General features: G+C 34.7%; 2 protein-coding genes across 6 annotated transcripts; both read right to left on the bottom strand.

Moving 5' to 3' along the window:
* Positions 1–725: 725 nt before the first annotated feature.
* On the bottom strand, positions 726–5,062 carry LOC140969699 (TPR repeat-containing thioredoxin TTL1-like). 5 transcript variants are annotated; one of them, XR_012173987.1, is made up of 9 exons: positions 3,824–5,062; positions 2,935–3,130; positions 2,659–2,843; positions 2,244–2,577; positions 1,950–2,157; positions 1,758–1,864; positions 1,326–1,658; positions 1,091–1,204; positions 726–1,003 (listed from the first exon to the last, which is right to left on the bottom strand). XR_012173987.1 is itself a non-coding variant. In XM_073431130.1 (7 exons), the coding sequence occupies exons 1-7, from the start codon at positions 4,717–4,719 to the stop codon at positions 1,506–1,508; spliced, it is 2,076 nt and encodes a 691-aa protein (XP_073287231.1). In that variant the 5' UTR covers positions 4,720–5,062; the 3' UTR covers positions 726–1,505. The 5 variants fall into 5 exon arrangements, 2 of the variants coding, with proteins under 2 accessions (XP_073287231.1, XP_073287229.1); XR_012173986.1 differs by having other exon boundaries at positions 726–1,204; XR_012173985.1 differs by having other exon boundaries at positions 1,091–1,658.
* Positions 5,063–8,821: 3,759 nt separating this feature from the next.
* Positions 8,822–12,952, bottom strand: LOC140969682 (probable beta-1,3-galactosyltransferase 13). The gene is made up of 7 exons (XM_073431107.1): positions 12,444–12,952; positions 11,786–11,938; positions 11,628–11,710; positions 11,436–11,535; positions 10,103–10,216; positions 9,664–9,806; positions 8,822–9,255 (listed from the first exon to the last, which is right to left on the bottom strand). Exons 1-7 carry the CDS (start codon positions 12,776–12,778, stop codon positions 9,158–9,160), a joined length of 1,026 nt encoding a protein of 341 aa, XP_073287208.1. The 5' UTR covers positions 12,779–12,952; the 3' UTR covers positions 8,822–9,157.
* Positions 12,953–13,750: the final 798 nt, after the last annotated feature.

The raw sequence follows: 13,750 nt of genomic DNA on the forward strand, positions 1-13,750 counted from the left end.
ATATATCAATTGATCTCTCCAAACAACATGATCTGCAATTTGCAAGAAAAAAACAAGATATTGAGCAACATCTCAAAGATGTGAATTTGTTTTTGTGCCCACTTCTTAGACTTATCACCAATTTATGTGCTGGGACTATTTGAAAGGTGCCAAAGTGAGGCATTAATTGCCAACATGTGATTTTTTTCCTTGAATTTTTTAAGGAAACTTACATGTGATTTTTGGCAGAGGAGAAAACAGATATATTTCATTAAGGGTCCTCAACTCAGGCAGCCGCTTTGCATCTTATGCTCACTATATTTCTATTTTTCTTTTATTTTTCCGACGCGGAAAAGAAGTTTAATTTTCGGGAAAATATGGAGCACTATTTTTTGTGCAACACCAATTTTTTGTTTTTGTTTTTGTTTTTTTTAAGGTAAAAGGAGGCAATTTAGAGTATATTATAAACCATAAATTATTGGTTCCAAAAAAAAGAGCCCAACTTATCATGCGCGTTCACATGATTTATGAGAAATAACTAATGCCAACATTCACCGGAAGTCATCATAAATAGGACAATAATTGATAAAGTTAAGTCCTATATAAGGTGCATAATCAAGAAATACTAGCAAAATTAATTAGAAGGAAACAAGAAGGAAACTGTTAATTGGCATATCTTCAAGAACAATACAAGGGCAAAGAAGATGAAATGTTGAAGGAATTCTAGTAATAAAAACTAAAAGAGAAACAAAAGACATCAATGTCAACCATATTTCACCCTTCTTTGGGAGCAGGAGCAACTCAATGTTTTGCCCACCAAGGCATCCATTCTTCATGTTTTTGAGTATAATATCTGATTATATAGGTACATGTAGAGTTCAAATCCACATCTAAAAGCCACCTTGACATGCCTCTCAACTCGTTTCTAATATTTCTGTTACACTTGATGCTACATTCTCTATTATATTGATACCGATTAAATATCAACCAATTGTCTTGTCATGCGATATAATGCATATTCAACCTGCCGGCATTTAATTCACACAACAAACATAAACAAGATATAGCACAGCATGTACACTGAATGCTGCATAAGATTTGAGACACTCACCCTTTTCTTCTCTCCTTTCTTGACAATTTCCAGATAAAGATCCAAGGCAAATTGATTTCACATATTTATCACCACTATTTTTCTTGAAATAACATGTATAGCAAAGTAGCTGGTCTGCCGCAAAACAGTAAGAACGGGTTTGAAAAGAAGTTTTAAATTATCACAGATGGATAAATGTAAGGAAGACAGAATCAGATGAATGAATGAATGAATAAAAGACCAAAAGGGACCTCACTTTTATGACTTATAATGCTCTGGCAATGGCCAGAAATGGCTCCATGGAGAATCTTCTTGTGGTACTAGCGCCTGCCCAGCCTTATATGATGCAAATGAGCGACAATTTATAACTGGGCTGGGTTTTGAGATGCAACTCGATTTTTGTGACATGGGTATAGGAGCATCGGGCATCCATTATCTAAATACTATAATGTCTCACCGAGGATTCCAAGATCTCTGGACTTGGGCAGACCATCTCCTTTACCCGTATGCCCTTTCGGTAAATCTTGATTGTGGGTACGATTCTAACATTTTCGGCATTGGCGATTGCAGGTCTTTCTTCGATATCCACCTAAAGTTTAAGATAAACAGACAAATTTAAGGCATTTACACGTGTTTTTAAAGAACAATCAAAAAAGCCCGGATCAAGAAAGAGACATAACTTTCTTACCTTGAGAAAATTAATGGAGGGATAGCGGATGCATAATGTTTCCAAGAACGGTGACATATGTTTGCATTGAACATTGGAACAAACTTCAAAATGGACCACAGATGCACCTGTAATTTTCTATTTATGATCATTAACTTGCTACAAAGAATACTCTATTAAGATTAAGATGAATGTAAAAATAGGTAGACATACCAGAAGAAGAAATTTCTGCTCGGAACTGCTCAAGCCCTAAAACGGACTCGATTTCTCCGCCAAATTTCATGTTATAAACATCTTCACCTCGTGATTTCTTTAAAGCAACTTGAACATGAAACAATGATTCGGCAACTTCTTTGTCATCTGGGAGTTCATTTCTTAATAGTTCGTAATCCCTCAAAGCTTCACTCCAACGCTCAAGCTGCTATAACCATATGACGTTTGACCGCTTTTAAAAGTTGCAACACAATAAAGTAAGAAAATAGGTTTGGTAATGAATAGTTATTTGACCTTGCTATTTGAGGCAGCTTTTCGCAAGAGAGCTTTCATATAATTGGGTTGAATACGCAGAGCTTGGTTACAGTCATCCACTGACTGTTCCCACTGGCCGAGCTTAAACCAACAAGCTGCTCGGTTACAGTATAGAACAGGATTCAAAGGATCAAGTCTGAGACCTTCTCCATAGGCAGAGCAGGCTTCAGTGAACCTTTCTGATTTGAATAGATCATTCCCACGAACACGAGCTCGTCCCACCAACCTTACATTATCAAGTAGAATTGAGATTTCAGCATTCTGAGGATCAATCTGCCGTGCTTGCTCGATGGTAGCAAGTGCACTATCAAACCTGCAAACTTTCATAGTTCCCATCATACTTTGAACCCTACACTCAATCGACCTGAGGGAATGCGAAAAATTCTAAGCTCACCTTCCTCGTGCCAACTCAATTTGGGTTCTAACAAAAAACAGATATGCCTCAAAAGGCATTCCAAATATCTTAGACTGGAACTGCGAGATAGTCCGCAATTCAGATTTGGAAATATTTGGAAGAGCTAAAAAGGCATCATCTAATTGGTGAAGCTTCAAAAGTGACTCTGCTCTACATGCACAAAGCTGTAAATTCAAATACAACAAGTTCAATTGAGGTAAAAATCTTCCATGGTTTAGCATAAATAATAGCGGGACATAAAGAAATTTATCAAACCTGAGGTGAAGCATCAGCGCCAGAAACAATTGCAGCATCAACTTCTCTCAGTGTGCTTCTCCAGTCACCAACTCTCCGAGAATCTGTGCACTTTATTAAATGCTTCTCTACTGACTGCAACTTCTGTACCTCTATGGGATCTGGCTGATGCCCAGGAAAACAAAATTGCTTCTGGGCATTCTCAACCTGTCCTAAACTGTCAAGTGCCCGGAGGAATTAGGTAGTTTTCTAGTCTAGAGTTAGATGAAAGATAAAAACAAAATTTGGACAACCTTCGAAAGGAAAAGGCAGAAACTACCAAACCAAATGAAAATAGAATTCATTACACAAACCAATGAAATGTGGTCTTTCAACAACAAACTGATCATAATAATGATAATGCTTGCAAAACTACATGAAGCAATAAATTAAATTGGATCCTTGCACCGTCGACAGAAGTAATGAACAGATTCCAACATTAGTGGGTAATTTTGATGTTCTGTCAGTCTCTTATTACTTTAGACCTCAAAAGCCTCCACATATGGCCAATATAGTCGATTCTAATGGCAAATTTGGAACACAAAAGCAAAGAACCAAAAAACCACTGCATCCAAGTAACTGATCAGGGAAGGACTGGCACGATGGGGAACTGAGAGAATACAATATTATCCACTTAAAATGACAAGAAGAAATACACATTGTAGCTGCGGAAGATACACAAAAACCATTCACTCGCTCAATAGTAGATCAGTCTTGCCACAATACACTCACTAAAATTAAATCAACTGGCATTTCAAAAAGCTAAATAGACGTTGATCTATTTTCCGGAAATTATTGGCAAGAATAAGCATCAAAATTTGAAGTTTTCACAAACAACCTCACAAGAATCACTCTTCATCCACAAACTCACCTAAGAAGCAAAGATCCTAAGCGGTGGTGCGCCCGTGCATACTCTGGATCTAACCTAATGGCCTCTTCACATTCCCTAACAGCTTCGGCCAACCGCTTTAGCCCCATCAGAGCCGCAGCCCGATTGCAATGGTACGGAGCATTCCTCGGAGAGATAGCAATAGCCTTCTCATAAAAGCTCAAAGCCTCAGCAAATTGACCCTTCTTGTAGTTCTCATTACCCATTCTCTTCAACTCCTCCGGATCATTACTATTGCAAACTCCCATTTTTCTACCCGAATCTCTTGTGGGTCCAATATCAGCGATAGATTTGGATGCAATACCACCCCGCATTATACTGCCATGGCCATAATTCCCTGCACCAGACCTCAATACATCGGTTTTCGTCGGACGGCTCACCATGCCGGTTTTCAAACTCCGGCCTGGTGGGCAAATGTTCCCGGTGGGTAGTACATTTCCGGTGGGGGAGCTAACGGACCCTGTACCTGTATAAACAACCGAGTGCGATCCACTTGAATGTGAACGTCTATGGCCCGGCTTAGCGTTTCGGGCCGTTGATGCAGAACTCACGACAGAGAGCTCGCCTGAGTAGCTTTTGGGGTTGGAATCAGGCTTCTTGGGGATATTCAGGTTAGGCCCCGTGGACATTCGGCCGGAGATCGATCCTGATGAACTGGAACTACTGCTTGTGGTGGTTGTTGCTGTGGAGGTGGCAGAAAGGCGTCCACCAGTTCGAGTCCTGAACAGCGAGAGTGGGGAACCCAGATCGAGCTCACGGAAATCCGGCTTGTTAACTTCAACTCCATTATCTTCTTCCCCGTAAGTCAAAGAACTCCTCAACCGATCCGACAGCGTTTCCGGACCAAGCTCCGACGTGGTTTTTTTCGACTGCGACATTTCCACAGGCACCCCCTTCCTATCTACGACAAAAAATATGCACCACGTATCCCGAAAGTAACGAGGCCCGCGTGAATTCTCGCAACCGTATATCAGCAATGTGAAGCAGTTAACATAAAAGCCCCAACAAAAGAAAGAAGAGATAAAGAGAAAGGGAGATGGGGATCTCGTGATATCAAGCAAAGAATGAATACGAATGCATGCTACACCCAGATGAAGAAGAAGAAGAAGAAAAATGGAGGACGAGGAAGATGAAGAAGCAGTGTTGTTTATGTATTATAATAATAATGGTGTTTTCATGGCTTTCACCTGCTTCTTCACGAGACACCTCTCTCTCTCTCTCTCTCTCTCTCTCTCTCTCTCTCTCCATTTACTCTTTTTTTCCCTATTATTTATTTATTATTTCTCTCTGAATTATTACTGTTTCTGTTCATTCCCGGTTAAGATTTCTGGAATTTTGGAGCTCAAACGTAGCTGCTAGTCTAGTCTACAATGCACTTCCTTGTAATAAATAATTCAGCTCATTTATATATTTTTCGATTTCCATTGATAATCAAACCAGTTTATTTGTTGAAATTCAAGGATAATCGTGTTTTTGCAAATTGAAACTAGATCAACAATTCTTGGGGCAAAAACATTTATTATATTAAAAACAATAGGATAAAAAAATGCCCAAATAATTTGAAAATCTGACGTTTTTATGATTCGGATGATTTCCAAAATGCGTTTTTACGACTCTCCAGCGATTTGCGTTTTGTTTCTCGAAACAATACGTCTTCTTTTATTTTAAACGATGACCACGTATTGACCACAGTGAATAGTACGGCAAAAGTCCAACATAATTCGGCCCACGTAAAAAATAAATTTTATTTAATAATATATAATATTTATATATTACAGTATAATTTGTGATATGTTTTCTAGTGAAAATAAAATAATTAGACTCAAAATCAGTTACTATAAATTTTCTTATTAATGTGAGATAACATTAAACTTATCTTGATTTATACATTAAAATTGTTTGATATTTATTTATAAAATTATATATATATATCACATAAACTCAAGTCAAATGGTCTAATAGATCAATTTTGTGTGACATTTATTTTTTTTTGTCACTTATAAAAAAAATATTTTATATATTAAAAATATTATTTTTTATTATAAATATCATACGATTAACCCGTATCACAAATCAAAGTCCACGAAAGTGTCTCATAACAAACATACCGTATATATATAATATGTATATTTGTGTGTTGTCCACTTGGATTCCTCTGTGGGTTGGAGAACTTTTGACTGTGCAAGCAGCTGACATATGATTTTATAAGCTGGTCCGACTTCCCAACGTTTCCCTAATTCTGCATGTTTCCATTATTACCCCCGCACATCCCCTAGATTAACCTAAATGCCTCTAAAATATGGGGGTAAATTAATGGAATATTTCCACACACAAACGGTCATGGTTCCCCCACTCAAACTGACAAACAACAGGCAAAAATCAAACTCGTATATAAAAATCTTTTGTCATTCTAAATCAAGCTTTTCAAAAAAAAAAAAAGAAGAAGAATAAGAAGTTAAAGTCTATCTTTAGAAAAAAGGAAAAATCAGATACCAGATTTTATTGGGATTGATTGCATTTGGAAGAATTTATATTAATTGATTTTAAGCAAAAATTTATGTGAGACGGTCTCACTGGTCGTATTTTGTGAGACAGATCTCTTATTTGTGTCATCCATGAAAAAATATATTTACTTTTTATGCTAAGATTATTACTTTTTATTGTGAATATCGGTAGAATTGACCCGTCTCACAGATAAATATTCGTTAGATCATATCACAAGAGACCTTCCTTTGATTTTATGACTTTTAAATTTAACTTTGATAAAATGATTTTAGTATCCACCGAAATGTTTCAACTCTTAACTGAAAGTCACAAATATTGGTCAAACCCGGCAAATAACAAGAAGTTTGCAAGTAAATGTGAATAAGGGTATAATGGGAATAGTGAAAAGTTAGGGTGCGGACAGACAGAAGCAGCTGGCCACGTGTGGTGCCAGCTGCCCCATTCCCAATTTGGAATGGCGTCCAGCTAAGCCCATCACCCCCTACCATTTAGCCTCACGCCGTCACCACCCAAGATTCCCCTCGAATATTCCGGCGTCTTGTTTCATTTAATTAATTGTGATTAGTATACTAATCAATCTTTGTGATAATCAATTATTTATTTTATTTATAATTTAAAGTTTGAAAAAAACCATTAAATTTTGAATTTTTTTATTTCTAAAAATATAAAATTTCATTATAAATATTCCAATAAATGTATCATGTTCTCTTGCATTCTTTTTTTTTTTATTATTATTATTTTCAAGAATTTAATTTTGTCACACATTTCATAGATCAACATCGCTATCAATAATGGGGTAATGTATATTGTTTCAATCCATTGTTTTTTCCACATAAAATATAAGCTGTCAACTTAAAAAGATAGTCAATTTCAATCAACTTGGTAGGAAGAATCACGGGCTTGGAAAGGCAAAAATTAAAAAATAAAACACCAACAAATGAGAAATAAAAAAAGTGAAGAAATTATTGTAATTAATACAACAAATTTATCTATGAATACCATACACTAAATATACATAGATGTTATATATTATATCTACATTATTATATTAAGTACGAGGACATGATAATAACTACCTAGAGATGACACCAACTTTTTTGTTTCTAATTTTACGCTTATATGTATTAATATTACACTTTTGTTTTTTGTTTTTTTTGTTTTAATTTCAATACACACTTTTATTTTTATTTATTTTCAAATTTCACTTTAGTCCATCGATAATAATAAAAAAAATTGTACACACACATCGTATGTGCATAGTAACTATTATGTTATTAAAGTTGAGACCATAATATTAACCACCTAAAAAAGACACCAATTTTTTTTTCCAACTTTACCCTTATATGAAACTAATATTACACCTTTATTTTTTGTTTTGTTTTGTTTTTTTTTAATTTCAACACACATTTTTTTTTTTATTATTTTAAAAATTCAAATATCAATTTAGTCCCTCCATAATTTGTCAAATTTCACTTTAATCCATCGATAATGATAAAAAAAAATTGTACACATATTCATCGCATGTGCAAAATAATTAGTATATATTAAAAATACATAATACATGTCAATCCAGCAATGGGCCAGTTAGGCAGCCCAAGGATCTCGTATAGGTATATAGAGTGTGTAGACCACTCTATGCTCTGCAGTTTGGAGAATAATGAGCTGGCCCAATAATGATCACCTGCAACACAAATTTAAGAATGCATAAAATATATTTAACAATATAATGAGGAGATGAATGCAAAATAACTCACAAAAGTTTTATCAGGAAGGAATTGTCTAATAATTTTGAATAAGATTTTATGAATTTTTTGTATAATTTTTAAAAATTTATTACATGTATCGAAATTTTCGAATTTGGTTACTAGATAAAGAAAGAGAAATTGGATGGAGGAGAATGATATAGATGGGATGTAAGGAGAAGCCAAAATTAGAATGTTTTTTTAGGGAAAGCTGAAAATGGAAAAGTGTACAAGGAATCATCCGCAAAACTAACAATTCACACTACATTTCATTTCTACCATAAAAAAGCCTAGCTAGGCTCCATTATGGACAAGTTTCTCAAAAATAATTAGACATGACATGACATGACAATATCATGCATAAAGACAATACACACACACACACACACTCTCGTTGCCAGCACAAGATATTTCCAAGATTTTCTGAAACAAATGAATTTGAGCTTTACATATCTTAAATATATTGTCCAAATTCATCGTGTAAGTATGTATTTAGTATTTACAAAAGAAAAAGAAAGAGAGGTTTTCCAATTCTATATATTTTTAATGCACATTCTTTAAAATAAAAATAATCATCATCTACTTTTTCAACCTTTTTATTCAAAAATTGTGATCAAGTTCAAAGACATCACAAATATCTCTAATTAAATGTTTGATTGTTTGTATTTCGAATTTTGATTAGCTATATGTAGTTAGTCATATACACATAAACACACACACAGAGAGATTGAGGCCATGCAAGCCCGTTTATACTCACAAAATGGGAAAATGGCTTGTGTTCTCTATGTTGCATTAATAACGAAGCCTCGGTACAAGGATGTAAAAAAATTCACATGCCTCACAAAGAAGTAATATTCTCACCACCTTCTATATCTGTAAACCTTCATCAAGAATCCTGTCTCTCACATGAAGAATCAATACCAAAAGAATTAATTGGTCTCTGTTTGAAAACCACCTGGGACAACAGAAAATGAGCAGCTGCATATAATCTATCCACATCCATAGTTACTGCAACAGGAGACATCACTCCAAAAAGAATGTTCCGTTTTCTGGATTTGGTTGTATGCAGTTAAGCTTGATATTCATCATCATCTGATAGTGTAGAGCTCTTAGAACATATATCTTTACTGTGAAGTTCCAACATTTTCTTCTCAGGGTTGCATAGTCCTAAAATTCAAAAAACACAACAAAGACGAACCAGTTCATCAGGAGTAGATTTACGTATTGGGATGAGATGAGATGAGAAAGGCAACTCAAAATTTTGGGGGACAACTCGAACGATCTATTAAAATAATTACATGTATATTTTCATTTTTTTTTGGTTGAAAAACCGATTAGGTATGTTCTAAGTTCTATGGCTAAGTTCTTCAACATAATGCTACAGTGCTTGTTAAAACTTGGCTGACATTTCAATAGCTGCATCTTCAAACTAATCATATGATATAAGATGTTATTAAAATCTTTACTCATCACAGCTGAATTAGGACAGGAAACAAAATGTTTCAAATTTGATTTTTTTTTTATAAAGAGTGGCACTTCGGAAGATTTATGATTGAAATACAAGAATATACGTACCCGAACACTTGGGAATGTCCCACACCGCGATAGATGAAGGCGAACATTCTGCTGCACATAGTCTTCGATTATCCTCATGACTGACATTCATAGCAAGCATCCAAGAACCAATGGTAACATCCTCATTGCTAAACATTCGGAAACTGTATATAATATATAAACACATCATTTATGGCAGTTCATAGCTATGATATATGAAGATGACACACTAAATAAGATAATCAAAAGGATTTAACAAGACATATTTTAAATGAAATAAATACAATCAATGAAACACGGTTGTTAATGATTGAATCTACATTTGTTTCATGTTTATTGAAATAACCAAAGGTTACAGAAGAATAATCGTCTGAATCAGTAAAAAAGTCGGAAAAATAAGACTAATTTAACGGCCAATTTAAATAGATATCTGAAAAATAGAGATTGGAAAGTAACCAGCCTGTTATTTCTCAAGGCAACCAAGCTCGAGACGACATCTGCAGAAAGGGCATAGATTGGGCCGTAAGCATGAAGGAAATACTCCTTCCCTAGCAGATGAGAGAGAGGTTCGTACCTGTTCAAAATTCAAATCGATGTGATTCAATCACCCAACAGTAATAATGTGAAAGTACAATCATTCTCCTTATCTATACACAATAAATTGCTGGTGGGGAAGTATACGGAAAACAACGAATCAATGAGAATATAAATTTTATTATCATGTGCTTATGAACAATATGCATGAACACTATGAGAACATGGTTTTGGGAAGGGGCAGAGTTGTAAGTTTTAGAGACTTTACTTGATTCACATCCACTTGGACTTAAATATTAACTGATAACAAAATGTACTCGACAGCAATGGAAGGTATGGAAGAAACATATGCGCAAAATCTAATATCAACATTCAGTATCCTCTTTGAATGTTCTACAACTAAACTGCCAAAATTAGAATTCACAAAGAAGCATTTCTTACTTGACACAAAAAGATTCTGGCTAATGGATCAGAGGTTGGTCAATGACGCACGTCACCATCATAGGTAGAAAACTTGGTTATGGTTGTGCAAAATCGAATTCAGACGTGTAACCCAACATGTCATTATTATTTGGTCAATATTGCCTTTTTCTACCAAATTTAATAAGGAAATTAATACAACAGCTGGTATTAACATATTGCTCATTTCATTATTGAGGAAATTCAATGTGGGTTGAACAGAGGGTTGACCTTGAAACATATTACCTAAACATCTATATCATTATCATAAATATATGTATATGTATACTATATTAAGGGTGAGACCATGAGAACGACAAGATGGTCTCATGGTATGGCCATTTTTTTCCTTCCGTTTTTTCAGCCACTTGTTTTTTTTTTTTAATTTTACCCTTTTTTTGGCAAGTTTCAAAATTGCAGTATGACCCCTAATTAATTTTTACAATTATGATATTACTTTTATTTTAATATAAATCAAATTAATTACAAAAAATATTTTTCAAGCTCGCAACACGTGCGCTGGTGCACTAGTATTATATCATGGGAGAGCAACTTAGATATCATATTTGGTCTCTTTGTTATGGTTCATATTGTTTCCTAAAATGCAAAATCTTATACTTGGTATATCAATCTATTTTTCATTTTATTATGTTAGTATTTTAACCTTTATATTTGCTAAGATTTACATCACTTTAATATCAACAGAATATGTTATCCCAATGCTTCATTTTATAATTGATTTTAGTCACATAAAAAACCAACACATTATAACTAGTAAACAAGAATATTGTGGCACTAACCATTTCAGTTTTGGATCAGTGAATACCAGACCTTTCTTCATGCAACCAAGGTATGTTTGTGAATGTGAACGATCTTTAGCCAGGAGCAAGGAAAGTCGATCTACTCATAAACATGTTACAGATAAGAAAACTTATTCACACAGTCGAAAGTTTTCTAAACAAACACAAAGTCAAACTGGTAAATCTGCTTACCTGGTCGTAAATATATGTCATCGTCAGCTTTGACATAGAAATCAGAATCATAAAGAGCGTAGGCAGCTTTGAAAAAAGCCAAGCTGCAAAATACATAAAGTTAAGATTAACCATATAGAACAGCTTCACAGAATCCATGGATAACAAACAGAACTAACGTTTTGTATGGGAGCTTACTGTACTCCTCCTCGATATCTAGCAGCAGGAAATCGTCATACTTTGCAACCTCCTTCTTAAGCTCTGACATCTTCGATGTGTCACTGGTTCTACCAATTACAAACCTAAATGCCAAACCAGTGCTTTCTTCTAACCTATCATTCCATTCCAAGCAGTGAAACATTTCAATCAATCAAGGTAGAATACAAGTAACAACCAAACAACTAAAACGGTTACATCCTTTGATTCGAATAAAACAATTGTTGAATCAGGGAAAAGTAGTCGTGCTTAGATTAGAAGAGAACTAATCTTGAATGGGCAGACCATATAGTTTCCACAATACTTGGTTCTGTAACAATGCACATTCACACCATCAGACAAACACATAACATGTATAACAAGTGCAATAAGCAAAATATTTGTTGCTCCTCTAGCAAAATCTCCGGAGATACAACAATCAATCAAGAAAATGCCACAAAAACAAGAAAGAGCAAAAGAGAAGAAACTTCCATTTCAATTTAATAAAATGGATTAAAAATACCAAGCATTGAGCTTCGTTTCTAACAGTCAATACATTATTCGCAGGCAATATACAGGAAGTTAATGCAAGCAACCAAATGGGTAAAAAAAAAACAGAGGAAAACGAGTATTAGTGAATACCGTTTAAGCCCCTCATGATCAGAAGGAAACCAAGTCTGACGCAATGCACCTCGCCGGCCCGCGGATCCGAACCCAGTTTGAATCCCCACAAAGCTCATCACTTTGTAACGCTTAAGTCCCTCATCTTGGCTGCCATCACGAGCCTTTTCCCATCTCACAGACACTGAAAAAGGCTGACCCAATTTACAATCATAGCCCAGAACAAGCCGTGAAATCGCTATGAACAAGAAGACCAAGCCCGAAAGCCCGATGAGCAGAAAGAGCATCAGAGCCGTCGATCTGCGGCTGTAAGAAGACGGGCGGGCGTAGAATAACTTGGGCGACGACGGCATCATTCAGACAATGTTGTATAATCAGGGAACTAACCCGAAACAGAGGATGTTTGAAAATCTTCCGCCGCTAACAACCGAGACAAATGTGCGTGGTGGTTTGTAGTACTCGTAGGTGGTTTGTGTCCAGCTCACCCCCACATTTTTTGTTTCTTATTTTTATATCTCCTCGACTAACATTAGCACCGGTAGCTATTGAGCTACCCATATTTTTACCAACTAAATTTTTATTATTCAGTTTTACAGATTATTTTACAAAAATAATCTCTAATCTCATTTTAGCTCACGTAAAAAAAAATTGATCTGATTGAGAAAATCATCTATCTAATTCTCAATTGATTGACAAAATATTTTTAACTAATTATTTATTTATTTTTTAACACACGCATTGTTTGTCCTACCACTACTACTAACATACATATACATATAAAGTGTTGGGTTTTTTACAATATAATATTTGATATGACACTCTTAAATGAGAAATAATAAATATGGGAGCTAATGATATTATTTTAATGTACTCATATCAAACATCGTATTTTCATAAATGATAAAATTTTAAAATACCCCACTACATAATCTCTACATTGTGTTCAACTATCACAAAAAATTTCGCGAGACAATCTCACATATTAATTTTATGAGACGTATTTTCAATCCGACTCAACCCAACTCATAAAAAATATTATTTTTTATACAAAAAATATTACTTTTAATATTAAGTATGATCAGATCAACCTGTACCAGTGATTCATATTTTACAAGATATAGAATGCTAACATACGATTCAAGGATGTGCTGTGCCATATGCATTTGAAAATTCTAAATAGGTCTTCGCATTTTATAAATGTAGCTTATTACGCTATAATATTCTAGATTTCAATTATTTCAAGAGGTTGCTAGATTATGGTGAGATATATTTCAGATAGGACTAGACCTCTTCAAATCACCTTCCTTATCCAAAACCTCCCTCAACTC

This window comes from Primulina huaijiensis, unplaced genomic scaffold, assembly GCF_012295235.1.
Source record: "Primulina huaijiensis isolate GDHJ02 unplaced genomic scaffold, ASM1229523v2 scaffold42537, whole genome shotgun sequence".
NCBI classification, from domain to species: domain Eukaryota; kingdom Viridiplantae; phylum Streptophyta; class Magnoliopsida; order Lamiales; family Gesneriaceae; genus Primulina; species Primulina huaijiensis.